This window comes from Fomitiporia mediterranea (genome assembly GCF_000271605.1).
Source record: "Fomitiporia mediterranea MF3/22 unplaced genomic scaffold FOMMEscaffold_18, whole genome shotgun sequence".
Taxonomy (NCBI): domain Eukaryota; kingdom Fungi; phylum Basidiomycota; class Agaricomycetes; order Hymenochaetales; family Hymenochaetaceae; genus Fomitiporia; species Fomitiporia mediterranea.
Genome location: NW_006760403.1, coordinates 86,706 through 114,492, shown reverse-complemented (window position 1 = coordinate 114,492; position 27,787 = coordinate 86,706). Strand labels below are relative to the sequence as shown.

At 47.6% G+C, this 27,787-nt stretch overlaps 8 protein-coding genes across 8 annotated transcripts; 2 read left to right on the top strand and 6 right to left on the bottom strand.

Moving 5' to 3' along the window:
* Positions 1 to 623: 623 nt before the first annotated feature.
* On the bottom strand, positions 624 to 2,398 carry FOMMEDRAFT_129661 (Rhodanese-like protein). Its single transcript, XM_007271627.1, has 8 exons — positions 2,258 to 2,398; positions 1,991 to 2,196; positions 1,918 to 1,936; positions 1,749 to 1,856; positions 1,345 to 1,698; positions 1,182 to 1,242; positions 907 to 1,024; positions 624 to 748 (listed from the first exon to the last, which is right to left on the bottom strand). The coding sequence occupies exons 1-5, from the start codon at positions 2,294 to 2,296 to the stop codon at positions 1,639 to 1,641; spliced, it is 432 nt and encodes a 143-aa protein (XP_007271689.1). The 5' UTR covers positions 2,297 to 2,398; the 3' UTR covers positions 624 to 748; positions 907 to 1,024; positions 1,182 to 1,242; positions 1,345 to 1,638.
* A 1,083-nt stretch (positions 2,399 to 3,481) lies between these two features.
* Positions 3,482 to 5,231, top strand: FOMMEDRAFT_162153 (uncharacterized protein; the record flags this gene model as incomplete). Its single annotated transcript, XM_007271626.1, has 16 exons — positions 3,482 to 3,525; positions 3,579 to 3,613; positions 3,679 to 3,785; positions 3,843 to 3,885; positions 3,940 to 3,968; positions 4,029 to 4,087; positions 4,138 to 4,154; positions 4,225 to 4,322; positions 4,383 to 4,459; positions 4,524 to 4,531; positions 4,586 to 4,732; positions 4,785 to 4,800; positions 4,862 to 4,904; positions 4,970 to 4,984; positions 5,040 to 5,077; positions 5,162 to 5,231. The coding sequence occupies 16 exons, from the start codon at positions 3,482 to 3,484 to the stop codon at positions 5,229 to 5,231; spliced, it is 846 nt and encodes a 281-aa protein (XP_007271688.1).
* An 848-nt stretch (positions 5,232 to 6,079) lies between these two features.
* Positions 6,080 to 7,184, bottom strand: FOMMEDRAFT_32069 (uncharacterized protein; the record flags this gene model as incomplete). Its single annotated transcript, XM_007271549.1, has 2 exons — positions 6,080 to 6,830; positions 6,892 to 7,184. The coding sequence occupies 2 exons, from the start codon at positions 7,182 to 7,184 to the stop codon at positions 6,080 to 6,082; spliced, it is 1,044 nt and encodes a 347-aa protein (XP_007271611.1).
* A 2,722-nt stretch (positions 7,185 to 9,906) lies between these two features.
* On the bottom strand, positions 9,907 to 11,359 carry FOMMEDRAFT_143374 (uncharacterized protein). The gene is made up of 5 exons (XM_007271625.1): positions 11,092 to 11,359; positions 10,878 to 10,980; positions 10,748 to 10,808; positions 10,494 to 10,608; positions 9,907 to 10,417 (listed from the first exon to the last, which is right to left on the bottom strand). The coding sequence occupies exons 1-5, from the start codon at positions 11,134 to 11,136 to the stop codon at positions 10,184 to 10,186; spliced, it is 558 nt and encodes a 185-aa protein (XP_007271687.1). The 5' UTR covers positions 11,137 to 11,359; the 3' UTR covers positions 9,907 to 10,183.
* A 1,065-nt stretch (positions 11,360 to 12,424) lies between these two features.
* FOMMEDRAFT_137219 (uncharacterized protein) lies at positions 12,425 to 15,766 on the bottom strand (the record flags this gene model as incomplete). Its single annotated transcript, XM_007271624.1, has 4 exons — positions 12,425 to 12,856; positions 12,912 to 13,031; positions 13,084 to 13,196; positions 13,264 to 15,766. The coding sequence occupies 4 exons, from the start codon at positions 15,764 to 15,766 to the stop codon at positions 12,425 to 12,427; spliced, it is 3,168 nt and encodes a 1,055-aa protein (XP_007271686.1).
* A 6,932-nt stretch (positions 15,767 to 22,698) lies between these two features.
* On the bottom strand, positions 22,699 to 23,646 carry FOMMEDRAFT_129657 (copper zinc superoxide dismutase). The gene is made up of 5 exons (XM_007271623.1): positions 23,537 to 23,646; positions 23,350 to 23,486; positions 23,072 to 23,291; positions 22,868 to 22,952; positions 22,699 to 22,817 (listed from the first exon to the last, which is right to left on the bottom strand). Exons 2-5 carry the CDS (start codon positions 23,475 to 23,477, stop codon positions 22,798 to 22,800), a joined length of 453 nt encoding a protein of 150 aa, XP_007271685.1. The 5' UTR covers positions 23,478 to 23,486; positions 23,537 to 23,646; the 3' UTR covers positions 22,699 to 22,797.
* Positions 23,647 to 23,972: 326 nt separating this feature from the next.
* FOMMEDRAFT_97725 (SSrecog-domain-containing protein) lies at positions 23,973 to 26,251 on the top strand (the record flags this gene model as incomplete). The annotated part of the gene is made up of 9 exons (XM_007271604.1): positions 23,973 to 24,024; positions 24,076 to 24,254; positions 24,315 to 24,420; positions 24,477 to 24,958; positions 25,015 to 25,125; positions 25,173 to 25,291; positions 25,344 to 25,484; positions 25,544 to 25,824; positions 25,908 to 26,251. The coding sequence occupies 9 exons, from the start codon at positions 23,973 to 23,975 to the stop codon at positions 26,249 to 26,251; spliced, it is 1,815 nt and encodes a 604-aa protein (XP_007271666.1).
* Positions 26,252 to 26,564: 313 nt separating this feature from the next.
* FOMMEDRAFT_162147 (60S ribosomal protein L17/L23) lies at positions 26,565 to 27,662 on the bottom strand (the record flags this gene model as incomplete). The annotated part of the gene is made up of 5 exons (XM_007271622.1): positions 26,565 to 26,893; positions 26,966 to 27,166; positions 27,241 to 27,282; positions 27,336 to 27,396; positions 27,594 to 27,662. The coding sequence occupies 5 exons, from the start codon at positions 27,660 to 27,662 to the stop codon at positions 26,565 to 26,567; spliced, it is 702 nt and encodes a 233-aa protein (XP_007271684.1).
* Positions 27,663 to 27,787: the final 125 nt, after the last annotated feature.

The window sequence follows — 27,787 nt, the reverse complement described above, 5'->3', positions numbered from 1 at the left end:
ATGAGATGATAGTTCATCAACAGACAAACCACAAGACAATGACTTCATAATGTCTCAGTTAGAATACATACAATATAAGGACGAGAGACACTGAGCAGTCAATCGTCACCCTCACCCCTTGTCTATGCGTGCCCCCCTTAAGTTCTCCCTCTTAACAATGGTGAATTGTCTCTACACCTTGCACATGATTATCAACCCAAACCTGTGATAAAACTCAGAATACCATCATCAGTTGGGATATATTGTGTAATGTGAGTGAAGAACCGAGGTTTGACTCTTTTCTTGTTGGTATTTTGGTGGCGTTTGTTTGTACCATATCCTTATATGGTAATAAATTACGCACTTTGTGAGGGGTTGTTATTTCTTTGTGTCGTATTAGTTTTCTGTGATTATCTCTGTATGATTTCATTTGGTGTGAATGTATATCCAAAGTGCTTTCACAGTCCGCCTGCATAAATTAGATTATTATTAGGACGCTTATCCAATTCCTGTAACCGAATTTGCTATATACGGTACTGCAAAATCTGTATTACGTAACATTATTTTCTAATGCATCCTGCAGGGACTTAAACGAAATCTACTTATTACTCACCTTACTGACTGCTCTACAATGGCTGCCAGTTCAGAAACACCTTCATCGTCACCACAAGGAAATAGTTCATCGAAATCTGAGGATGCAGAACCCATCGTCTCTCAGCAAGTGCTTACCACAGGGGATAAATGGACAGACCTGAAACTCGCTGCACAGGTACGTTCTTAGTTCTTGAAGTTCCTTCGTTACATTTTACCTTCATTCGATCTATCTGACTCACGTTATTTCGTTCATATATCCATTCACTTTACTCTTTTCTACCGTTAATGTTGGCGAAAATGCGGGATACGCGTTAACCGTCATGCGAAAGGAAGAGAATTTCACCCGTAAATGACTTTAAACACATCGGAGAGATCCCCTGTGCGCGGAAAAGCCTCCTCATGGGTATCGGTGCGGGAGTTGGGATAGGATTCGTACGTGGCATCAATGCAAGTGAGTATATTTTCCAAACTTAACTTCTTGAGACGTGTAATATTAAAGATACCACCGACATACTCAAAAACGAAATGGAATGAAAATACAATATTTATTATTCTATTACGACAACGACGACGGCTTTGCAAAAATACATAAATCGCTATTCCTGCAGAGCCGTTTGTAGCTGCGAATTGGGCAATGGGCACGTTTGTGTTGGTATCCGTTGGTGCATGGTACGTCAACCCTCTTCAGAACTTCCTCTAAATAATTCCAAGGAAAAAACAAAAGATACGAACATAGACCCAGAACTAACATGTGTGGTATTACGTTAATAGGGTTGGATGTAACGCTGGATTGAGGCGCGAACGTGAGCAGGTGCGGACGGTGGTTGAGCAAATGGCAGAGCGGAGACTGCGACGCGCGAATCAGGATGCGAAGACGGATACTGACGCGGACGCGCGGAATCGATGATGATGCGTTCGCCCTTAGCTTGGACCGGTCGGTGTGTTCGAGACAAGAAATTGGTATAGATCAAGACAGGCGGAGGAAAGGTTGGGACTACTGGATAAGAGGGTTGGGGGAAGGAGGGTTGTGGCGTTCACTACTGAGTAGCCGAATTATTTGGGGCTTTAGAAGTATTGGTTGTTCCATACTTCGTTATCCCAGCTCTCTATGAGCGTGGTATCATGCTGGAACTAGACATTAATGACAGCACCGGGTTAAATTCCGTGAAGCTTACTCTGTGGCGAAGTTGGAATTCTGTGAAGCCGCCTCGCAAAACGTATACGTCAAAATCCTTGTCTTTACCTTCTTTCTCCTGCAGCTCGCTGCGAAGCTCAGAGTATATCTTGAGATCAATAGTGCGCGTAAGGCGTTATAAATAACTCTAAGCATGTAGAAAGTCATACCCGAGCGGCTTTCGGACCCCTAAAAACGCTATATAAGTACGAAATCGATAACCATATGAGGTCAAAGACGGACCGAGCTTGAGATAAAGCACAATGGAAGACGACCTTCGGTATGTCCTTCGTCTTCTCCACGAGATCCTGCACCTGTTCTTGAAACGTGTATGACGGCGAATGCACGCTGTTGACTATATGCCCGCCGAAACGGTCGTCATCACGGACGTCGATGACGACGTAGTCTGAATGTGGCTTAGCATCACTCTTGATCAGCTCGACGAGTTCCTGGCGTTGTGGGAGGCATCACATTGAGATTCAGGTCATCGATGTGGATATCAAGTCTTACATCGCCCCTCATGTACGTGTACGGCGGAAGGAAAGTCATCTCGGCAGAAGCAGTACTAGAGGTGGGTCCAGAGCGCAAGGAACGGTAAAACTTGTGGTGGCGGATTCTGTGCGGGAGCAGGTTACTTGAAAGCGATGAAGCCTTGAGACGGGCTGCTAGCATCAAATTGCAGGCAGAAGGTGAGTTATTTGTTTGTTCGGAGATGACGCATCGTATGTTCTCGATGACTCTCCCTCGCCGGCACGTGCCATGTTTTTTCTCCTTCCGGAGTCTTTTAGCACGACCCTGATTGGCCTAGACCATCATTTTAACTACGGTTAGTGGTCCGGGGTGACTTCCTCGCAAGTTTTCTCCTTCATACGTTCTACCGGGGGAACACTGGGTGACTTCCCGTAGGATTTTGGAAGCTTCCAAAATCCAAAATACTTGTACCTGTCTTATAAGCGAAATTAAAAAAAATTATTCCAGACCGTAGCACATTTTTCTGCAGTTGTTAGATCATTTTGATTCTATTTCACTTAAGGCAACATCTGACACATTTCTGTACAAAAAGGGTATAGATAAGATCTGTATGATCTTACTTATACCTTTTAAGGCAGGTACTTGATGGATGGAACGACTTTCTACTCTGAAAGGGGGGGTCAGACCCCCCTTACAGATTTCAGACTGGAAGACAACAAACTACGTGTGTTATTCGGTTCTCATATCGCTTACTCTTACTACCCTTCGCTTATATTCAGACTACTCCTTTTCTAGTACCTTTTTAACCTGGAAATCCTTCCAAAAGTCTACGGGAAGTCACCCACTAGATGTCTTTGCTCCATCTATTCGGGACCCGGGTACTTAACCATTGAGAATTTGGAAACGCTCGGCCAGAGGGATCTGACGGTTGGTCGAAAGCGGAACCATCTAACAAGTCGCATCTGATGTGCATGTCTATCTTTGCTGTGTTCTCAAAGTTAGTGTAGTATTTTCGTGATTGTAGCTTCTATGATGCCGGAACACAGTGCTTTGAATCGCCATCTAAGGCGCTATAGCAACGCTCCAGCAGTGACTGAGATGTTATCTCTTTGGATACTTGACAAGATCAACGCTCATTGTCTCACTCTCGCTGCGGGTTCCCTTCTCCTCTTTCACTCCTCACATTCGTCTCCGTCGAGCCAACTGGTATTCTCGGGCTGGCACCGACGAGTGATTGGCTCAACGCTTTGGGTTTGACGAAACATGTCATCTTCACCTCTATTTAATGTAGAGTTTGTGAAGCTAGTGTGAGTACAGGCTTTGTTCTGTGTGTTTCGTAATTCTCATTTCAAGTTCATAGCCGAATATCAAAATACTACCAACTAGCGTCTGTCAGTGAGTAGCCTTCTCTCAATGAACTCTTTTATGCAATACTAATCTATCCTCTTCACCTCTGGTAGTTATTCTACTGTACGATTATGTCATAACACTCGACATGGAGATCGAGTGGGTTTGGAGCCGGCTCAAGCGTTCGAAAATCACTATAGCAGATGCTCTTTTTCTCTTGGTGAATACTTTGTACCACTCTTAGTGTTCCGTCTATTAACCTGTCTGCGCTGGACAGAATCGATACTTCCCTCTCATCTCGTATTTTTGGATTATATTCGGTAGGCTTATTGTCTCCTTATACTCATCAGTCGACCCTCATAAAATCACTTTAGCATACGGTCAATCATACTGGTCACCATCCGTAAGTATCTTATTCCGTTTCATGAGTAAGTTCTCTCTGACATCTATGTTCTGTGGCAAGGCGTACGAATGCTTTCATCAGATAGCAATATTAGACCTTGTTACTAAAAATCCCGATTGGTTAGATGTTCAATATTTCTTCACTTCCCTCTCGTTATGACTACCATTAGCGAATGTATTATTGGCGGTAAGCACATATATCGAGCTTCTTTCAATTGTCCATGCTGGAATACTAACATGAATTCCTTAATTCTAAGTCATTGTCATGCTTCGTTTATATGCTGTTTATCTTGGTGCAGTATGGGTGCCAGCTTGCTTAGGCATACTCGTATTAGTCTCTTTGGCTTTTGGTATTGTGAGTATCATCATCACTTGGCCATATGTGTAGCAGTAACTTTGTTGACGTGTATCAAAGCGTGCATCCACGAGTGTCACCCTTGTTTCTCCTCATATAGGTGTAAATGGATGCATAATGACAGTCAAGGATGGATCGTGAGTGTTCTAGCCAATGCATATCAATAGTTCACTTAAAATATGATCCTCCTAACCTTTGCAGTGAATCAGGTAGGTGAACCTACTTGAACTTTAAAAATACTGTATTAATATTGTCATACTCAGTCTTTGCCATGCTTTGGGCCATGGGTGCTATATTTGATGCTACCGTGTTCTTCATGACAATTTGGGGAACACGGCAGAGACAAATGTGCAATGCAGACCAGAAGACAACCGGGCCGAAATGTTTACCAGGTCTCCTACTTCGACATGGTATGTATTGTTGCTTTCCTTCGCATGGACAATAGATCTGAGCATATCGCAGGAATAATCTATTTCTTGTAAGACCATGATCTTGTCTTGTACAGACGTAACTCTGATGAACCTGGTTGTGATGTAAAGTGTGATGTTTTCTGCCAAAGTCGTCAATTTTGCTGTCTTCTGGGTAGGCGTATAAACACCTTGTCACTTTAAGAATTAGTTTACCTCTAACTCATTTCGTTTTCTTAGATTGTCTCAGACGCTGTAAGTGACCAAATAATCTTCTATATCACTACCTTTACTTCCCTCCCCACTTTAGAAGGACCTCATCACAATAAACTGGACGTTTAACCATACGTACGTACTTTTACTTATTTTCACCTTTCTTACACATAAAGGTACAGCTGGTGCTGAGCTGATTCCTTAACCGCGTTGAATTAGGATAACTGTGATCATGATCTCTCGACTCGTCCTTAACCTACGCGCACAAGGCGAGCAACTGTCTCCGTGATTCCATGGACGTTTGAGAGTGGACAGGATTACGTCCGTCTAATGACTGCCTCATTTTCTCGGGCTGTAACAATTTCTATACACGTATACTGCGTTTCTCGCTTGGTACTGTTGGATGGACACGTTTTGCGGCGGTGGCGCATTTTGACACCTTTACGTTCCTATCAGCTATCTGAAACCCATGGAAGAAACTAGCTAAATGTATTTTATCTTGAACTATGTCCATGAGACATGGAATCTCATCCCATTTGTGTAATCTTCTAGTCAGATACTAAATCTGTATGTAGGCACTATATACTTTGTGTAAGTATTGCCTGAGAATCTTGTACAGTGAGATTGTTTTATTATAGATTCCATCATTATCAACTGGACATTTGACCATACATACGTACAGTCATTTCCTCGCTCCGGCAAATCTTAATGCCCGACGCCTCATCACACTTAAACTACAACAGCATCACAGTCGTAATGATATATTGCCCCTTCCTTAATATTCGCGCCGACAGCCATCTGACAGCCTACTCACCACCCTCAATACTGTCCAAAGTCACTGACGACACGTCAATTGTTTTGTCAAAAATAGTCATTTGCAGCCCAGAACGATAACCCCTTGAGAGAGGGAAAGCCAGAATCAGAAGTCTACATTGGTCACCAAGCGTTGTCATTGCATAACATCATAAATTACTTCTGCTCTTCTAAAGAAGCATAAAAGGTACCATTTCGGGGAAGGAAAGCCAGAAATTACAGTAAGTCATCAACAATGGCCCAGCAGACAGCAGACTCAAGCCAAAAGCATGTAAGGACAAGACAGTGAATGTTTGTACGATTTCAAGCTGTATCGAATAAACTTCAAATAACGATTCGGAGATCCTTGTCATCAATTTCTTCAGGAAAAGCCTCAGGTATGAATCCAAGCGAGAACGAAGTGGCTCGGCCTTTGATCCTAGTTCGGCAAGCCCTTGTCCTCGAGTCGCCCTTGTCAGATACTTCAGGAAATTGCAGGAGATCATCTTTAACTGGTGTGATGCATGGGGATAGGACAACCTCGCTGAGTTGTGACGCCAGTTGAGTCATCACGTCGGCATCGGCACTTTCATTGTCCTGATTCTCAGGGACTTGATTATCAGCCTTTGAAACTGTTTCACCACCGAGTTGCGTTTCTGGCTCTCCTGTCTCACATTTGCACCCTACTGATGCATCGTCCGCGTCAAATCGAAAGTGTAATTCAGATTCGTCGTCCAGAGAACGAAAGGGTCGAATAATCCGTGGAGCGCTCTGTCTAGGTAACGGCGTTGACTGAGATGCGATACTAGTACTTCGAAAGCTCGAGCGTTTCGTCGTGTTGAAAACATTAGACGAATAGCGATGACGTCGGTAAAAGTGTTGATTTGAACCAGAAGAAGAAATTTGAGAGCTGTGTTCAGAGCCGTTGCCAGGTGTACTTCCTCGTCTCCTCTTATTGATATTATAGACAATTGGGTTTGAACGTGAATGCTGCAGAGACAGAAACGAAGAGGCAAGGGAGAAAATAGCCGCTGGTTCGAAAGCCTTAGATCCGGGCTGAGCTACCGTTGATGTGCCACCTTCGTCTCGCATATTACTGCATGTTAAATCGCTTCTGTTCAGATTTGAAAATAAATAGGGCTCTTCGTATGACGTACAATGATCCAAAATCTGTAGTCAGCTGATTCAAGCGATCGGGTTCAGCTTTCCCAAGGAATAAATCCTGGAGCGGATCTACAGCACCAGCATTTCCAAGTTGCCGAGCACTCCGAGCAAGATTCTTGATTTCTCGAGCAAAAAAGCGCTCTCTAGCAGCAGTAGTATCCTGAGAGTTCCCAAGTAAGATTTTCTTCTTTCCTAACTTGTCTTTGCTAAGTGCGTGATAGTTGAGCTTCGAGTCACCGTTTCGCCTTGCGTCTGCATTTTCGTTTGGAAGAGGTTTTCGGGGCATGCTGTACACTTGTATTGATGAGATCCAGAGCAGAGAAAGTTCAAGTCCAAGAACCAGAGGGGTCTGTAATATTCTAAAAGTTTGCAAATAAACGAATTGTGTTTGCTGTAGGATGAAGATGATTTAGCAGGTGGCAAGACGCATTCGTTCAGTTTGTTTCAGCTTCCTTATCATGCACAAATATGCACGTGATAAAAACACATTTTCTCTTTTCTCAGGATTAATTGGAACGAACAAACATCATTATTTGATACCTTAGTTACTACCTTTGTTGATTGACGCTGAGCGACCTGTTTTATACGCCAACATAACATACGAGAGACAAGAAAGAATTATAAATACACATATTATGCAAGTATGATACTGCTACAACTGGACGCATACAAATGTTTCCGGTCTTTATTAAAGAGGGGCGTATGAGGGGAAAGGACTCAACTACGGAAGGCAATCCAATCAAGCAGTAAGCTAGTTATAAACTCTTCCAGTTCACACATTGAATCCCGCCCTATTCTCCCTGACCTGCACCCGTCCATGGTGTAGGCGTCTCCGGCAACGTATGCCCTCGCATATGAGAGTTCATCGAAGTCGTATCGTCAACCAAACCCTGACCCAGAAGCTGCAACTGCTGTCCACCAAGTCTCTGAGCAGCCTGAGTTCCAAATACTGTCGCTTCTTCCTCACCATCTCCGCCTATGCCAACGTCGTCATCAAGCGAGTCATCAAAACTATCGTCTACCTGAGCAAGGTGAATGTCGGCAGCCAGTTCAGCTTCAAGCGAGTCACTTGATCGATCTGAGTTGTCAAACGAATCGTCCATACGCCCCTGCTGGGCGGATGCTAACAAAAGTTCTCGAGCAGCAAGACTATCACCGAAAGAGTCGTCATCTGAGTCAAAATCCCCACTATCGTCTAACCTTGCGTCGTCCGGCAATGCTCTGAGATTGGGGTATGGCCTTCCAGGCGTATCATCAAGGGAGTCGAAGCTGCTATCTGGTGAACGCGTATCCTCAGGTTTTGCATAAGACTCTTGCGGTTTTAACCCATAGCGACGCATCATTTCTTCGATCGAAGGCCGTTCCTCTGTTGCACTTGCGTTCGAAGCTGCACTTGGAGCGTGCGATGAAGAACTCTTTTCAGAGCTTTCGATTCCCACCGCGCGTTTCGAATACCTGCTAAGGCTCGGTGTTGACAATGTATTGGATAGACTCGGGTCCAAGACCGCATTAAATTGGTGCTTGAGTTGCACACGCTCAGCATCGACAAGATCTCGTCCAATGCGCGCTGCTGCCTCCCGTACAGGTGTTCGTCCGATATTCGCTATACGCTTCGCGAATGCAGATCGAGGTGGGGACAAGTTGGGAGGTGGGAAGTTCTCTTCATCCGAGCTCCACTCTGGGTTGCGAGACGGAACACCACGGGGCGTCGCCGGCTTCGTCAGATCCACAATTCCATCCCAATCTACACGACGGATATCCGGTGGCACGTATGGATTCTTCTTTGGCGTTTTGTTCCTGGCTTTGAGTGGAGATGCAGACTTCTCCTTCTCTGGACCACGAGTATTCTTCGATAGTACATTTTGATAAAGAGATGGACCAGCTTTGGCTTTGCCCTTGTCCTTTTCTGGCGCTGTGAAGACAGGCCCACGAATAGAAGAGGACCCTGACGGAGCCGAGTGCTGCGTCGTATTAGACGCATGTCCGGTATAGTCAATGACGGGGTCTTGTTCCTCTCCCAGGCTTTTCAGACCTTTGTCCAAGCGCTTCAAAGGTGATTCTACAGATCGTGCCCACATGTCTTGATCTTCCTGCTGTTCCGCAGTTCGCTCATTCTGATGCACCATAGGAGTCGATGAAACGGCAGCACTCTCCGGTGCGAACGAGCTCTCGGATGGTGTTACGTTCGGATCGAATACGCCAGAACGCATAGGTTTTTCGCGTGTTCGTTCTTGCTCTTGCTCCTGTTCCACCCCCACTTCTGCTTCCGCTTCTCCATCGGACCCTGCAGCTTGTTGCACGACTTCGCCACTAATATCGTCCGACGTCGGTATACGCACTTGTGCAGCTTGTTCGTAGAACGACACCCAGAACTGAAAGGAACGAAGGCGATGACGACGATGATTAAACGCGATTGTTTAGAACGTATTGATATTAAAGACGCTCGAAAGGCACGTACCCGAGCTGCTTCCCTCACAGGCTCCGTGTTCACCGCATATCGTTTCACAGCCGGTAAGATCCTCGTCGACAAAATCTGGTGCGCACGGGCAAAGTTCGCGTCAATATTCTAGTCGATCCGGGGAATAAATCAACGAAGAACAAATCTCCCAGCATACATAAAGGAAATGCTCACCTGCAACCTGATCGTAATAAGCTGCTCAATCTGTTCGATCTGGTCTTGGACCGGAGCGGAATTATCGAGACCCGGCACTTCAATGCTTGACGGTATTGGATTTGGTTCCCAGGGCTCTGAAGGAGGCTCAATCGGTGGTAATGTGTCTTGTTCAGCGGCCATGATCATGAATCGCGAATGTGTCTTTATGAGTTGAGACGACGCGTGAACGACACTCGTTTGTGTACGTGACGCGTTGTTTATGCTTGATTGGTCGTCTCGGATATTGCCGTTTACTTAGAATGATTGTTTATTTTTATTTTTATCTCAAGGAATGCATACACAAAAGTGCTGTAAAACATTGATCGTGCGATAATTACAAGCATATCCACCTTGACCTCTAAAAACACCAAATGCATTCAGGGCATTATTATTGTACACAGAAAGCACATCGACAAGTTATCAACAGCGAGAAAGAAAGCACAGCAGATGCAGATCCGACAAAGCAAGCAAAATTGACTATCATAACATGCAACAATGCGGGAGAGAAAAGAAAGTGGGAAAAGAAGGCACAAAGCTCTTCAGAACAGTCCTTGTTTCTATATGCAACCGCTCCACGTCCCAAAATTCCACCATCCTGACTCCATCACTACTTCCTCCATCCACGACTAAACTTACGCACGTACGACATAGGAGCTCCCATATTCGCTCGCCCTAGGGTTATTGTTCCTCACCCAATGTCCATGTGCAGGCTCGTGCCACGAGCTATTCGTCACAGCATACAACAACGTCGTCAGCATCAACAAACACAACATGATCCATCCCATCCACGCAAACGCCAGCATCGCAGTCAGCACGCGGCATGCTTGAAATTGTGAACAGAAGGCAGGGAGGTTCGGCCATATGTGCTAAAAGGAAAGAAAGGGTGTCATTGGTTTGTTTGAAGCCGCGGCGAGTGAGAGTGATAAAAGGACATATACATACAGTCGCAATCGCCGCTCCGACAAGCCAAAGAACCCAAAGGACGAACAACCCGAGAAGTTCATGCCACACCTTCGACAAATACCTATACTCGCGGCGTCCATGGATCATGTGCGCTCTAATTCAATAAATATAAACATGTAAAATCCGATCAATCCGCGCCAAGTTAATTCATATCCCATTCAATTCCAAGCAATCGGTCAGCCATCTCATCTCGACTCTTCACAGAACGTCATAAGCCAAGAATAGGTACTTACACGAGGGGAGCCCAGAGGAGTGCGAGGATGGCGCACGCCATTAGTTCTGCGACGATGGGGTCTACAATTTGAATGGCACAGGGCTCAGGAAGGTCTCGCCCCAGAAACTAAGAAGGTCTAGTAAGCTTACCATAGAAGTGCCGTCCTTGGTTTAGAGGGTCCCCTGGAGGCAGGTGCGTCGTGTAGTGGATCCGGGTAGCGGTGAGGCCGAGCAAGACGGCGGAGAACAACCACTAATAATTCATCGAACGCACACATAAACGCATGCGAGAAAGGTTATCAAGTCAGTAAAGTCGAGATATCTCGAAGAGCACCATCGATCAATTATGAATACAAGTACTCACCAGCACAATGTACAAAAACCCACGAATCATCGGTAAGAGGAACATCTTGCCTCCTCAACCAGGGCAGTCAACAGTAGCAGACAGAGAAGGATTTTTAACTCAAGCCCGTCACAGCCAGGTGCAAGGTAGACAAAGGGATTCACTAGTAGCGCAATATCAAAGTGCAAGCAAGTGATGACGAGGACGAAGAGAAAGGGAAGGAATGGAACACCAGTCAATCGCGAGATCCTTATAATAAGTATCCACCGAACACACACGAGTCAGTCAGTCACCAGCCCGCAACGCACGCAGATGCAGTCTGGAGGCCATGAGGCAGAACGTGGGTTTAGCCATATTAATAGGCACAGTTACGGTTACCGTTATGGTCGGTACCCATGAACAATCGAACGGACTGCGCACAGCACCGGAGTTCATAAGATCCATCCAGAAACCAAGAGAGAAAAGTTCCTATCCGCACCCCCGATTTCAACTGATCTCACATCTAATATTCTCAATACAACTCCCGAGAGCCAGTTCACCTGAGATAGAAACGGGGACTTGATCGACTTGATTATGGGTATATGAACCGAGCTCGGGTTCCTGAGGCCGGTGCATTTCCAGACAAAAAACATAGAAACAAACGGAAGTAAAGTGTGAAAAACATCAAAAGAATATTCCATCACGTGTGGGACGTAGACAACCGTCAACACATTACAATTTGTCACACCACTCTCCAACCGTGAATGGTCCGCGTAGATGAAAACCTCGTGCACTTAACACGTTTCCTACCACATCAGTCCATGCATATCAAGAGTTGTTCAACGACCCCCAAATCTCAGTGTTCCATTTCTAATGCTATCTCACTTTGATCAAACCCATCCAGGTTTACCCGAAATAGACTTGCGTTGCGAAACTCTAACTTAAGAGTTACCGCGGCGGGATTGAATTACGATACACGCGATGGTTTTTCGTTGCGAGTGTGAATGGCATTCGTTGAGCAATTTATTAAGTATGACCCATTACAACAAAAACATGCTGCGGATATCGGTTGAAGCAGAACAACAATAATGACTGTGTGACGCTCTTATGAAAAGAACCAAACTAAAACAAAGCAGTACAGACAAACAACGACTGTACACTGGGATATACAAATACCATGCAAAAGAGATGCAGAGAGAACTGAATGTCACAAATGCGAAGTCTACAAACCAAAAGAAAATAAGAAAGGACAAAGGAACCAGGAGCGATGAGTAGGGAACTACAAAAACAGAGAAAAAAATAATATAGACAAGAATAAGTAATGCAAGGATAGTTATGCGTAATGAACGAGTGATTGGTTGAGTTGAGGGAGTAGTCATGTAGCAGCCCGTCGTGCGAGCAAGGAACCTGGTTCAAATGGTCCATTTACATCCGTTACTCCGGGTACTTTAGGCTGTGTTAGAGTGACATATGTCTGCGCAGGCTTTTTGCGAGTACCGGAACGCGTGAGTCCCCCACTCGAACTGAGAGTGGAGCTGGTGCCTTCGCTTGACATTTTGTTCCTGAACAACACATTCTTCTCCTGATAGAGGATATACGATCGCGCGAGCCAAATAGCCTCTACCCACGCCATCCCCGTATCCTCAGGAACAGAGAACACATGCAGATAGTCCGCCTTGTTCTCGAAAAGCGTGATTGGGTCGGTGGATTTCACGGCAAACGTGAAGCTTTTCGTTGCTTTATGGATCCGCGTGACGATGTATGCATCAAACGCTGATAGTGAACACAGGAATTCATCGTCTTTGCCCTATATAATACGTCATTAGCGGAAGTATATCAGAATGTAGTGAATAAAAGCGTACCTCGCGTTTGGAAACCCAAAGGCCGTGTTCACGCAGCTCAAGCCAACGCTTGTTCCATTTGCCCTTCTTGCTCTCATAATCAACGAAACCACTCCGCGTAGGGATGCTTGAAGGGATAGTCTAATAGGACGTAAGCACGCAGATAATCGTATCTTAATTAGGCGATACTCACAGCAAGGGAGTGCGCAAAGGGTGATTGCTTAACCATAAAACAGTTCATCGTCTTCTCCTTATTCCACGACCCAGATATATCAGTGACGAGCTCAAAGCTCCTCACAGGTCGCTCTAAACATAGTATCATACGAAATCAGTATATTAGGTAAACGGCAACGCAGTGCATATATGTACTCACCCATGCCAAAATCATGACACACTTCATACAGCATCCAGTTATTTAACCGGCGGTCCTCTCCACGGAGGTCCCCCTGCTGCTTCAGCATGTCAAGCACATCTCTTGCACTCGTCTCAAGCCCAGCCTCAACGACATTAAATCGCTGCATATCACCGATATACACGCGCATCTGTACGACGTGTCGATGTGACCGAGCAGGTGGAGATGGTCCTCTCGATACTGCGGGAACAGGGGGCACATGATGAGATTGCACACGAGGATGAGGGGAACGTAGGGCCTCCGCTTCTTCCGCATTTGTCTTGTCAATAGACGGTCGGGTACCCCTGAGTGACTTATTGCGCATAAGACCATCTGGCACGGTATTTGCCTCTTGACTAGGTCGTCCTCTTGAAGAGGTCGGACGGCGTGCCACGGTTGCAGAGGCCATCGGAGCCGATGTAGTAGCAGCGCCTGCCACAGGGGTTAAATTATGGAGTGAACGCATAGGTCGCAGGGTATGAGCAGGTGGAGCAGAAGGACCAGGAGTGTTAGGAAGAGTCTGATGAGCGGTAGGTAGCATAATATCTTGACCAGGAACCGGTTTTCGACGTGACATCGCCTCTGCTGGAGTCGCGTCCCGCACATGAGAGCTTTGCTGCTGGAGATGCCCAGCCGCCGATCCAGATATTCGTTGCGTAGGCAGGGGCGCATCAGTATCGCGCGCCTGTACTTTCAGCAAGCGCTTCATCAGATCTTCTGGCGGGATACCAGCATCCGCACCGCTGAGTGTTTTTGCCCTTTGGCGGCGCGGAATCTGCTGGACGTGCTGCGGTTGGGTCATACGTTGTGCAATGATCGCCGCTTCCTGGCTGCTCGATAACGTTGCAGCGGCAGCACCGAGAGGTGCGGTCCTTGGCAGTCGAGCTATAAGCGAGCGACCTCGGTCGTCCTGGTTGACGGAAGGCACATGCTGTGGGGGAGGGGAGATTGTTCCCTCAGGTGCGCGTGACGTGCGCGGCGTAGGCGCCACGGAGCGATCTCGTCGTCTTCGGTCTCGCTCACTCCTTACCTGCTGTCGAATCGTTTGCTGCGCGTGCAACGCTCCCGGAATTCGCTGCGCAAGTGGTACATCATCGTCTTCAGCAGTCGGCGGTCGTCTTTGTTCGGAGGTATCAGCAGTGGTGGTGATTGTAGGGGGCCTGAAAACTCCCTTGCGGCCGTTTCGCAGTTGACTGAATATAGGTGATACAGGCTCTTCTTGCGAATTCGATGCTGCGGAAGGTGCGCGGACAGAAGGTATTTGTGGCGCAGCAGGTCTATGGACGATACCAGTCTCCTCCCCGTAGTCATCTGAGCTGGTCTCGCTCTCCGACTCTGACTCCTCTTCGCTCGATGATGGGGCCGAGACTGGCAACTTCCGATTCTGTCGCTCGCCGTCGCCGCCACGACTGTCATCTCGCCCACGTCGTCCTGTGTTAAGACCGCCTCTCCTGCCACCACTTTCATCACTGCCTGAACTGCCATATCTGCCACCAAATCCACTACTGTGCCCAGTATAACCACCCGCACCATCCCAATCTCTCCCTGATCCACCTCTGCCACTAGAGTATCCGTATCCGTTCGTGTGGGTACGAACAGTATTCAACGTTGAGCTATCATCAGCTCCAATTTCGGTATCTACTGACAGGGAAGGCGTCGTATCAATTTCCACCTCCGTAGGTTGTGTCGAAGGACGGACAGTCCCCGCCGAAGTACCGGGCTCGAAAAGACCCGCCGCCTCTAATACCGAGTCGTACGTCTTCCAACCTGTCACTTCTGGCTCGCTTTCAATAGTAGGCGCCACAGCATCTTGGCTAATATCAAGCACAAGCTCCTCATCGTCAAACTTCGCCTTACTCGGGCTCTCGTATTTGCTAGCTTTCCCCTCCAATTCAGCTTGCACAGCAACAGCATACGGGTTCCCGGTATACGCGCGTAAACCAAGCGAAACTTCCTCCGCACTCGGCGACTTACGTGCTTGAGCTTGGACGTGGGGTTCGAACTTTGTCCGTGTCGAGGAACGTGACTGCAAGGACAAACCGCTACTTTGACTCCCCTGTCTGCTACGCGCGTTAGCAAGAGCTCGTAGATCCATCGACGACTTGGACTGTAACGATGACATGCTAGACGATGGTACAGGCCCACGCCCAGAATCCACCGAACCAGCATTCGAACCATGCGCACGTCTCCCAACCAGCGAACCTGAATTCGAGCCTGATTGCGAGTTTGAATATGGAAGAGTGGTCGACAGCGAAACCGATGGCGAGTGTGCACGTGAAAACGAATGTGAGATATGCGAAACATTTCCAGAGCTACCAGACCGCATAGAAAATATTGATGTAAAAGTGGCGACAGACGCCTTCCTGCTCATCGAGCGTGATGACAAGGACGAATAATCGGTACCGCCATATCGTTCGCGCGAGTGTGCAGGTGTCAAGCGGAACACTGGGTCTTCTTCGGGGAGAGTGGATAATGGTGGCAGCATCGAGCTGTCGTCTTCCTCTTCCGCAGCGTATCCGTGTTCACCTTGATGCTCGTAATCGTAATCGTCAATGTAAAACTCGGAATAATCCTCCTCGTGAGACGGGGGTAAGGATAGATCCTCGGAGGACGAAGTGTACTGGACGTGTAGGTCGTCCTCACCGATGGGGTTAGGAGAGGGAGGCGGGGGTTCTGGACTTTCCTGTTCTGGAGTGGCGGCACTTGGGGAAGAGGCCAAGGACACTCGGGAGGGGGAGGATACGTCAATTGATGTGGCGAAGGTATCTCTGCACTCAGCTCGCGCCTCGATTTCTTGTGCAAAGGCAAGGTCGCCAAAGTTACCCAAATCAGAATCGGGACCCGTCTCTACTTCCGTCTCAATTTCCGGTTCACCTCCGCTGCGAGAGATCAGTGACGGGAACAATGGCGGCAACAATTCGGATGCCGATGACAATGAAGCGGCGTTCGTCAGATATGGCTGATCCTGTTCACGCGGAAGAACAGGGCTGTCCGCACGTACGTGGGTATGAGCAAGTGCGTCGGGCAATGCGGGATCGATCGCCAACGACTCCGGACGTTGATCCCCACGGAATCCAGGCGATGACGACAGTGAAATGCCGAAGTCCTCGACCGAGCTCTCAGGCGACAACGACGCAACGGAAGAGGCAGGAGACGCACAGCGTGGGGCAGCTAACGGATATGGTGTGAGAGCGCGTAAGACGTGTCTGGGGATTGCACTAGCACGACCAGGAATGGTTATTGCATTGGTACAATGCGCTAACGGTGAACTTGGCTCGGCCGCTGACAAGCGAGCTATGTTTTCACCATCGATGGAGTCGTCCGCAGGCCGACTAGGCTTAAGGGGCCCGTCTCCTCCGTTTAGAGACCCCGTCTCCTGATCAGCGCATGGTTCTTGGATATCGTCAATGTGTACCTTTTTTGCCTCCGAATCAAGTGCATCCCCCGAGCGCGTTGTGAACGTCGTTGTTGCGAGCGGAATTTCCCCATTCGCGTCGTTGACAGGTCCTGATGGTGAAGCCGATTGCTTCAAAACTGCGTTGATCGACGCGACTCCTTCCCCATCTGCAGCCACAGCGACACTTATGATGTTCACATCGTTGTCTTCGGCCTCATCATTCTCCCTTCTTTCTCCTTGGTCCTCAAAGCTCGGACGTGCTATTTGGGTTGTCCCACCATCAGCTTCGCTTATATTGATGTGAAGAGTGTGCTCGCTGGATGTATGCACTGCTTCTTCCGAGACGGACGGCTGCAATGTTGATGCATCAGCATCGTCATATGTTTCGCTAGCAGGAGCTTCATCTATTCTATGGATCAGCTCGGCTCTGGTGGTGGCATCCGAAGTTGGAGTATAGCCAAGAAGAACTAGAACAAGTTCAATCAGAGACGCGTCTGCGAATGACAACATAACATAAATCATACCAGGGGTTTCTTCAGAAGTGGAATCTCCACTAATGCGCCCTGTTCCGATAACTCTCTCACTATCTACAACTTCCTTCTCCTCTTGTTCTTCTGCAACTTTCGATGCTATGCTACTGTTGAGGATTTCCATCTCGCCATCTAACTGTTGCTCCTCTACTTCTTGCAACTTCCCAACCTCCTCTTCAATACCACATTCAGATTCGGGTTCGGGAGTAGGTAGGTCCCAAGGTTCCGCAGGCAAGCCCGCACCAACTCTTCCGCTACGTCTCCCACGGAATGAGCTTGCAAGTCCCCCTGCTGTGGTGCTCATACGCGAAAGCGACTTCAAAGAAGGTAATGAGGGTCTTGCAGAGAAAGCTGGCCGTGTATGCGCTGGCCGTGTGCGGGATGGAGGTGGGTGAGGTAATGGAGAGACCACCGACGGGGTATGTGTGGGTGAAAGTGGAGACGGCGATGGCGATGGACTTGGCAACTGGGCAGTCGTGGACGGTGCAATAGACGTTAACAAACTGGCGGAGAGCGAGCGCAAGATGCGCTCTCTTGGTTTTGGCGCTTCATTCGAGGGACTGGTAGGCGATGAATTTGGATTAAGTGGAGATGGAGGAGGCGGCGGCCCAGCAGGAATAGTTAATGTCGAAGTCGAAGCGGCAGAAACGTTCGATACCACCATGGTCGATGACGGCCCTTCCCTTTCCCTCATCTCCGATTCCACGCCGAATGAGGACAAAATGGGTGTTCCTGGCATGCTCGAGCTGCTTGCTGAGCTAAAGGAAACAGTCGACGAAGTACGGGAATGCGGAAGGGAATACGTTGGAGATTGCAGCGGCGTACTCAAGACAGAATGCGTTGGAGAATTGACCGGCGGTGGAATGGGAGCAGGTGCGAAGGGGTCATCATCAAGCAGGTAAGCGGACGGTGACTCCCGACCTCCAGGAGCAGCAGGCATCGGCGGTGCTGAGGCAGAACCCGTAGCCGAATTATTTCCCCCCACAAACGTGCTCGAGCGCCTTCGCCCGTAGAAAGACCGTCTTCTTTCACTCCTTGAGCCTTCGTTCCCATTACCAGCGGCACCCGAGCTTACGCCTAAGCTATTATTGGCACCAGACGCGACGCCTTGCGACGGCACCGGACTTGCTGGAACACGCGGTCCAGGAAGGAGGCCGACTGGCGTCGTCTGCGGCTGGAGAAACGAAGATATGATGGTCTGCAATGAGCGGCGCTCCTTCACCATCCTCTGGAGGCCACGATATTTCCCACCAGAGACGACGCTCCGCGATCGAGAACGTGTCTTCTTTGTCGACGATGGCGATGGTAGCGATACAGTCGACTGCGAAGCAGATACGGGCGTCGCGCTGGACGCGTCTGGTGAATGCGGAGGCTGCCAATGAGCGGTGATTAGCATCAATATCACTGTCAGATCGACGTTCACTGCCGTGATTTTCACAAGTGCACGATCTTTTCTCAGCGCGTGTCATGGAACACTAGCAGCGCCGCTGCCCAACAGCCCAACGCCAAAAGGCTAATCTCTTTGGCGTATTGCACTGTCAGGCACACGACACGCTTGTTTCGCGTCGCTGGACGCGTCTATGCGCGCATCCGACATTTTCGCCGAAAATAAAATGACGAAAGAAAAAGAAAAAAATAGACCTTGGGAAAGAGAACTCACGGAGAAGTAGCCAGCACTGACACCTAGGTGTTCTGAGGGAATATGCGTGGCAGCGGTTGCGCTGTATGGTAATCCAGCTGATTGTGACGCGATGTGCCACTCGCTCTGCAGGCCCGCGTACTTGGGTATGGCGAGCGAGAGCGGCGGCGGAGGGGGCGCACGCTGTTTCGCGGGAGGAATAGGTGCAGGCGTAACCTGAGCGTGGGCTATTATTTCAGTTGTGACTTCTTGAGGCAGCTGGTTGTCGATGGCGTCAAGACGGCCGTCAGGAAGCACAGAGACCTGTCGTGCCTCTGTATCACTTTTGAGATTAGTGAATTCCAAATTGTGCAGAGTCGGAAGCGGCGCGAGGGCGTCTGGGTGATCTTGGATGGAGGAGAGAGATGCAGGGTGGGAGCCTGTTTCGGCGGGAAGGTGTTCTGAATTGACCATCATCATGTTAGATATAAATTCGCGGAAGATGTAATCAACCCAGCCAGAGCAATGTGAGTGCGCGTCTGCCGTAATATTACAGCTGCCGGAGGGACCGCAGTCCGGTTGCGGGTGTCGGCCAGTGCGGTGTGGAAAGAGGAAGGAGCTGGGCGACAACGCGGCAGAGCGGTGCGGAGGATGGCGGTCGAACGAAGAATGGATTCGAGTGTCGACTTTCGAGAAATGGAGTGACGTTCGCTAATACTGTACTAGTCCCGTGTTCTCACTTCCTTTCCTCACACTAAATATGCTTTTTATTTCCAGACCTTTCCTCTCTAGCATCGACAGCCAGTTCAACCCAGTAAATATTGTTATTCCTGAGAGAGCCTCGTCTCTACGCACTTTATGCGCCATGAGCGCATATCTGTCAACAACGTCAAAACAACCGGATTTACTAGCCAGCGTCTCCACTTTCAACTTTTTACACACACCCTTGAAGCATGGCAACAAAACGCCAGTGCCTCATGGTTATCATATCCTTCGCTTCACTTTTTCTTCTCATCTTCTTCATGTTTGTCAAACACTCTCGGTTCGTTCTCTTCACGTATATTATTTGCGTTGACTCAGCCCAAAACGAAAATTTGTTTGGGGTTGATGATGCAGATCACGTGCATCGCTCACTCATGTGAGCGAATTTTTCCAGGGGGCGCGATATATCGATTCCTTCAATCTTGAGGGTTTCTTCCGGTTCGAAAACCCTCATTCGCCATTCTTTCGTCTCTTGCCCTCCCATTGCTTATGGGGTTTACGGTCCTCCTTCCGACACAGACGGCTGCGGCGGATCCCATTCCACTCTTCTTACTCGTCTTTCTTCTTTTCTTCATTTCCCACAACAAGAAACACGAGTTGAGACTGAGATAACAAAGGGGAGATTGCACGGCTTTTAAAACCCAAATCTCACCATTTATCGGGACGACGGGGTCAATCATCAATCTTGATGATGATTGGCACGCGTATGTAATTCCGGGGGGTGTCCCTTGACGACAGTGCAGGGTACCAGTATCACTGCCTAGACGCTGAGACACTCACCATTCGCTTTTTCTCACACTCTCAGGAAGAGGATGCTGAGAACAGACCCTGTCTTCTATCCTATCCCTTTCGTCAAGAGTATACGTGATATGCGTATTCTTAGACCTTCTATGAGTAATATGAGTAAATCTCACGACTTCACTCCTCGCGGATGTCCGTGTCTAGTAATAGCAGCAACGTACCTGGGTACCTAGCTTCAATGCTTGGCCCTGGACACATCGTTAGGCACACTCTCCTCGATCAACTCGACTCATATAAGCTCATATAACTCATATACAGTCCAATACATAAATTTATAACTGTTGACCGACGGATGGCCGTCCTGACGATCGAACGCCCGTCTATTTCCCGAGGACAGCATGGTACAGATACATGATACATACCTGATACATACCTGATACAACCGATATAGTTTTATTATTACTTCCGTTGGGCGTGAGGTATCAAGGAATATCGGTGTAATGTCCGCTACCTGAGGAGCTTACGCGGTCATACCACACTTTTCATCATACAAATACAAGCACACTACCACAGCCTCCCCGTCGGTACATACAAAATATACAACAACTTACTGGACTTACGGACATAACAAGGGTTCTCTTATTCTTTTCCCGTTCTTCCCTTCCGGTCCATCTCGTCGTTGGGCATATGGACATATGGACGCATGGACGTATGGACACATCTTCTTGACTTCCCTGCGGCGTCCTTACGAGCGCGCGCGCCCGCGACACTTTCATTTCCGTTTTGTTCTGAGGCTGAGTGTTGATTCTCGGGTTTCACCGGGCCTCGGTGATAGGACGTAGGAATCTAGGATAGTCGGAAGAAGCCTTGCCTGAGTGGCCTGAGTGGGTGGTGTTATTGGATCAGTGGATGCTCGACGTCTCCGGAATAGGCTTGTTTCCTACGGCTACCTGCTTCTGGATAACACTGCTGTATTTCTCTTTCTTTCTTCCTTTTTTTATAAGGTATGCTGGGAGAATTCTCCAACTTCCAACAGAACTTGAACGTAAGCAGAATCCAAGAACTCAACCCACCAAACTCCTCTCAACCAAACGTAAGATTCACACCAGCAGATACCCGCGAAAACACCAACTTGGGTACAGAACACACTCAATCTCCACCTAGATCCGGTGCTTACGTACGATACCATTTATTTACTGACGGATTTAAAATAAAATAAAAATTAGTTGATCGGTGGATCAGTGACACAGTCAATCCTCTCTGATCGTCGACAAAGATATGAAGATATGGTAGCAGATACGTACGTACATCTCGGGTATCTTGGACTAGGCTACTAGCGGGTGTTGGACGTCCTATCTCATTTCTAGATTGAATATTTTTTAAAAATGAGAGGATACTGTATAATGAAAAAGAAGCACGTCACAACGTCGTTCTGTATGCTTCGAAGAGACAGAGAAACTTGTATGGATGGACAATTCAGCTCCTTCCGATTCTGCAAACTAGTACTGGATCGAATACATACAGATGAATTCACCGGGCTCGAGTGGAGTGTTCCTCGAGTATTAATATTACTTCTGATTCGGAGTTCTGTTACTCGTCGCTAGGATACACGCCACATATGCATCTATACAGACGAACAACTCGGCGGATACAAACGAGTCCTTGTGTACTACCGGTCGAGCACTTCGCGGGATTATTCACGGTTCGAGCTGTTCATTTCTTATTCACCGTCTGGCCTTCTCAAATACCAAATTACTACAGTGTCCCCCTACTTGTTTTCCAGACATCCCCTCATTCTTACACCTCACAGCTAGCCATTCAATATTACTGTTAAAGACTAAACAGCTAGTCTCAGTAGTCCGTTGTCTTCCCGCTTAAGTGCGCTTCTCCCGTCGGAACAAAAGAACCCTTCGAGTCGACCAAATCAAACTGGGGCTGAAACGTTAATTAATAACCACTTTTCGGATTCCTCGAGTTTCTTCTTATTTCATTTGATTTTCTTTTTTATTACTTTGCCTCGAGATCATTCCGAACTCGGAATGTGCAAAAAGGTGTGTTATGATCCGAGTTATAATGTATTGATTGAGGTGTATTCTCAGATTTTGGGTTAGAGATGCTTGTTTGATTGATTGATTTTAACGACTTCGACAATACACGTCAAGAGACGGTTTGTGGTGTATGAGCTCGGTACAGAACCGAAAAGAAACGAGGAAAGTAAATGGGTAGAAAACTTCTCGTTGTGTATCATTCATTAAAACAGATTATAAAGTTAGTGAGTTAGAACCTCAATTTGAATACAGCTTGTATTATATTTTTTTTGATGCAATTGTGAAGCTGGTTTCCCTGATTATACAGCTGTGCTTTTATATCTCGGCTTTTATCTATGACGAATAGATACAGGCAAAGCACAAACAAATAACAAATGTTTCATACATGGATTAGCCATACATGCTAACCATGAAGCCCAATCATACCAGCTCAGAGATTCCTGTGTACGAGTTACAGCTATGACTAGCCTTAGTAACAAGGAGGACATACCTATTACTCCACAAGCTGAGCGACCTCCCGCATTGCCTGTTTTAAGACTCTCATCGTTGCCGCCTCTTCCAAGATCATCCGTGCCCTAGGTCGTACACATAGGTAAGTATGCAAGAACAAAAACATACATGGATTTTATAAAATTGGCCATTTCAACAGGATTTTCCGGAGTGTGGAATGGCAAAGGTCTTGGAAGTGACGTACAGCATGTACGACTACACTACGTCCAACAATACTGAACGGGCCGTTGAGTGTAAGTAACTTGTCCGAGAACGTGAAGCTGGCGACTCCTGATCCATTGCTCTCGATGTTTCCAAGGTCTCCAATGTGTCTGTTAACATCAGTAGGAGCTCCATGCGTCTTGCCTAACGGGTTAAAATGAGCCCCGGCGGACATGCACCCATTCGTCCCATCACCGAGTTGGCTGAGCATTCAAACCACCATTAGACCAGGGTAATGCTCAGAACACATGAGAAACGGACTGTACGTGAAAACCACGCTTTGCATTTGGGTCGAGTCCTTTGACTTCACCAGAGATAATCACTGGTGCGAGTAGACCGGCTTGAGTGAACGTCACGATGCCGCTGACATCGGAGTCGCCACTAAGCATGACAACGGCCTGAAGCCTTGTCAGACAAAAAGAAAGATAAGGACAGTCGGTCTACGCACCTTCTTCACAGTGAAAGCACCATCAGGTCTGGAAGACGGTTCTGTGTACAGAAAGAGTCGCCAGACGAAGATGAGGACAGCAAATAAAGCAATGAGTGTGCAGACAGTTGCTCGGCTCTTAGGGTACTGCTGGCCACTGAGACTTATTTTACTATTGTTCATGGTGATGGGAGTCCTAAGAGTAGTCATCGGCGAGACATTTACGCGATGAATCCGGGGACGGAGTTCGCATGGCTTATTATATACGAGACTGTATGAGAAGGTGGGAATGACGCACGCGTAATATTGAAACGCGCTTCACGTAAGCAGATCCCGTGACAGACACGCTCTCTTCCACTTCACTGTCACTTGTCTCCGTCCATCGCTATCTCTATTGCTTCTTCTCGACCCTTGCTTCATAGTTCTATCGCTATTGCATTGGGAAAGAGGCGGAACGATGACGACACAGTTCGACAACATCTATCATGACTTGGAGCCACAGCTAGGCAGTAAGTCGCGCCGTAACAATCTGACAACCGGAGTCTCATAATCATGTATAGAATTTCGTATGGCTGCGAGTGGTATGGCGTGGATGAACAACGAGACGAGAGAAGTCGTATCCGTACCCGCAGCTGAAATAAAATGGGCTTCATGGATGCGTGTTGCCCGAAATTTCCGTCTTCGTATTGGCTTGAAGGAGAAGGGTAGACGCGAAAACTTCGATGGGTTCATGCGTGACGTTAGTACTATTTTTTCTCAATAATAAAGTTGGTGTTTTTGTGTTCAACACCTATCGTAGGACCATGACAAATTAACGGGCCTTATGAAACAACATTACGGGATCATCCTGGAGAATAAGGAGATTTCGTTCAAAGGTTGGAATTGGGGAGCGACAGATTTCCAAGGTAAGAAAATTTTGCAAAGCTGATACCGATTACATGTACTGATGACTTCTACCCAGGCCAAGATCTAGCGTTCCTAGTATCCAACAAGACAGCCTTCGAGTTACCGCTGCAGAAAGTTGCAAATTCGAATATTGCCGGGCGAACGGAGGTCTCGCTAGAGTTTGCCACGTCTGCAGGGCGCCCAAGTAGAGGTGCAGGTGATGAACTGGTGGAGATCCGGTTCTATGTACCTGGTACCCAGATAAAGGATATTGGGTCAGATGCTGGAGAAGAACAGGTAGAAGATGAAGAGGAGACAAGCGCGGCACAGGCGTTCCATGATGCAGTTAAAGAGAAGGCAGAGCTCGGAGAAGTTACGGGCAACGTTATCGTCAACTTTGAGGAAGTGTTGGTTTTGACTCCTCGTGGCCGATACGATGTGGATATGTTCCCTGAGTTCTTGCGCCTTCGTGGAAAGACGTACGACTACAAGATAAACTACGACGGGATTTCGAAACTCTTCCTCTTGCCAAAAGATGATCAACATGTGTTGTTCATTGTAAGTTCGCTTTTCTTCAATTATAAACTCGAAATAGTTTCTAAAGGTTTCAACAGCTAAGCCTAGTCAATCCGATTCGTCAAGGTCAAACTCGATACCACTTCCTGGTCATGCAGTTCGACCGAGAGGAAGAGATCAGAGCTGAACTCAACATTGAAGAGTTTGTAGTATCCTTCCTTGTCGTTTACCCTTGTTCTGACTTTCTCTTAGGGAGGAACTTGCAAAATACGAAAAACTACAAAAGCACTATGAAGCTTCGTCATTCGAAGTCATCTCGAGTATATTCCGTGCACTTTCCAAGAACAAGATTATTGGATCTGGTAGCTTCTCAAGGTACATAGTTGTCCCCCTACGATCAATCTTGTAGCTGATGTTTTTAACACAGTCGAACGGGACATCCTGGAATCAAGGCAAACCTTAAAGCTGTTCAAGGAGACCTTTTCATACTCGAGAAATACCTATTCTTCGTTGCTAAGGCACCTCTTCTCATCGAGCTCTCTGATATTCACCAAGTGAATTTCTCTCGGTACGTCTCAAGGCCCACATATTGACTTCAACAATTTGCTGATGTCTTCTTGTTTTCAGTGTTGGCGGACCCATGGCAACCTCACGTACCTTCGATCTCGTCGTGGTAACTAAATCCGGACCAGAACATACATTCTCGAGTCTCAACAAGGAAGAACACGAAGGTATCGAGGGTTACCTCAAGGGCAAGAAGTTACGGGTTAAGAACACAATGGCGGAAGACCTTGCACCGCCTGTGCTTGATGATGATGACGAAGATGAGGAGATGCAGAGTGTTGTTAGTAGTGGAGAGGAGGTGCCTCGGCCGCGGATTGGGGGTGAGGACGATGATAGCGAAGAGGGTGCGTCTTCTTGGGGTTTTTCTTCTCATTCTGACTTTGAATTTATTTGGACGTGTGTTTTGCTTTGCGCGCGCGCTTTTTAGACGAGGACTTCCATGCATCAGACTCAGACTCCGGCTCCCCGACCTCCGACTCTGACTCCGACTCAGAGGGCGCAGCGTCGGTCTCAGATGCAAGTGGTGATCGCGACATCGCACGAACGACTAAGAATAAGAAAAAGAAAAAGGCGGCAGGTGACAAGGAGAAGCCAAAGAAGAAAGCTAAGGCAAAGGCTAAGGCTAAGAGTGATGAGGAGGATGGGGATGCTGCTGCAATGAGTGTAGATGAAGATGAACCCAAGGCGAAGCCGCAGCCGAAACCGAGACCCAAGGCGAAGACGGTAGATGGGGAGGATGGGCCGGCGAAAAAGAAACAGAAGAAGGATTGATAGGACGTGCTCGTGCTGATTTTTTCTCTCTTCTTTATCGTAATTGTTTTCTCGTTGTCTTGCTTCATTGTATAACATTTTTGCACTTGTTCTTTGATGCTTGTTGCCTTACCTAAAGATATTCTAAATTTTACGGAAACCAAAATATGCTGAGTATGATTCTTTGAATCGTTTGGTGAAGCATGATAATATCATAGATGCATGGAATGATGAATACAAGGCATAGTGGGCATACTATCTTAGCACTAGCATTGCATTCCGGATGAGTACACAACATCTCCCCTCTTTGATCATTTTATGCAAAGACCAAGATCTACGAGGTACGTGCAGCTTCAATCCGCTTCCTCGCAACCTGTCGTCTGTTCAAACCAGCGAGCTTGCTGGGTACGACGTCCTTGTCCTTTGCACGTTCGACCTCATCGTCTGAAGCACCAAGGATGACCTCGATATGGCAAGGGTGGCCCTGGTAGGGGTTGATGCGACCGTGTGCACGGTACGTGCGACGGCGGGTTTTGGGTGCTTGTTGGACAACGATGTTTTTGATGAAGAGGTCTTCGGCGGAGAGTGATTTAGCATCTGCGTTTGACTCTGCGTTCTTCAGGAGGGCGGTGATGAAGCGGACAGACTTTGCAGGCCAGCGACCTTATTAAAGACCAACATCAATACAACTATCTTCGAATTTATTATCCATTGTCCATTGAAGCAGCTACACACCTTGGGTCGCCTTGAACTGCTTCGCCTGACTCGCACGTCCTACACCACCTGCAAAACGGCGGAACGGCACGACCTGCTTGTGTTCCACAACGTCACCAAGATACGTGTATGCTTTTTGGAGTTTCATTCCAGTAAGTACAGCTGCGACCTCGCGCATGTTCTTGAAGTGCGTTCGGAGGTACTCGCCGCGTGCGCGGGAGGCTGGACGAGCAGAACACAGACATAGTGTTAGAGTTATGTTCCACAGAACATTTATTGAAGAGATTTGAACGCACTTTTTTCGGGATTGGTCGCAAGCGCGGCGGAAGCGTAGCGTACTATGTAACCAATGAGTTCATGAAAAGTTGACCAGTGTGGCAGCAGCACTCACCCATTGTTTGACGTCTTGAGGCTGCTTTCTTTCGAAGCGGAGACGATGAGGAGTTAACTTTCTGAACGCGATGCGTGCTACTGTACAGGTCTTTCCATCTTTAGTATATTTGTCTCACAATACCTAACTTTCCATTTTAGGATTTGCCGTCTTGCGTTCTGTACCTCTAATAAACATCGCACTGTTCTTCCGGTGTCTAACAAATGATTTTACAAGCTTGCATTTTTTTTCGTACATCGTCTGTGTGCTTCAGCCAACATGTGCATTAGTGGGTGTGAGTCTCTGTGACGGCCCGACGGTCCTCGATTTCAGAGGCAAAACAATCATCTGACCTTGTCCTGGTTATATTGTACGATTGCTGCTGTCGTCAAGTGCAAGCTTGCCAGATATGAAGTCTTCTATATCTGTGAACTACAATGTGTGGTTTCCGGTCTTCTTCAGAGCCTCATCAG

Excerpts from the sequence above, each read along its gene's own strand:
- FOMMEDRAFT_129661 (XM_007271627.1), bottom strand. The coding sequence starts at position 2,296 with ATGACTTTCCTTCCGCCGTACACGTACATGAGGGGCGAT. Across the intron at positions 2,197-2,257 it reads ACACGTACATGAGGGGCGAT|GAACTCGTCGAGCTGATCAA; the intron begins GTAAGACTTGAT and ends CCACAACGCCAG. Across the intron at positions 1,699-1,748 it reads AATTCCAACTTCGCCACAGA|CATGATACCACGCTCATAGA; the intron begins GTAAGCTTCACG and ends GTCTAGTTCCAG.
- FOMMEDRAFT_143374 (XM_007271625.1), bottom strand. The coding sequence starts at position 11,136 with ATGTTCCTCTTACCGATGATTCGTGGGTTTTTGTACATTGTGCTG. Across the intron at positions 10,809-10,877 it reads CCAAGGACGGCACTTCTATG|ACCCCATCGTCGCAGAACTA; the intron begins GTAAGCTTACTA and ends TTCAAATTGTAG. Across the intron at positions 10,418-10,493 it reads TCGGAGCGGCGATTGCGACT|CACATATGGCCGAACCTCCC; the intron begins GTATGTATATGT and ends CTTTCCTTTTAG.
- FOMMEDRAFT_129657 (XM_007271623.1), bottom strand. The coding sequence starts at position 23,477 with ATGCTTAGTGGCGACTCCGATGTCAGCGGCATCGTGACGTTCACTCAA. Across the intron at positions 23,292-23,349 it reads AAGCGTGGTTTTCACGTACA|CCAACTCGGTGATGGGACGA; the intron begins GTCCGTTTCTCA and ends TTGAATGCTCAG. Across the intron at positions 22,953-23,071 it reads GTAGTGTAGTCGTACATGCT|GGCACGGATGATCTTGGAAG; the intron begins GTACGTCACTTC and ends TGTACGACCTAG.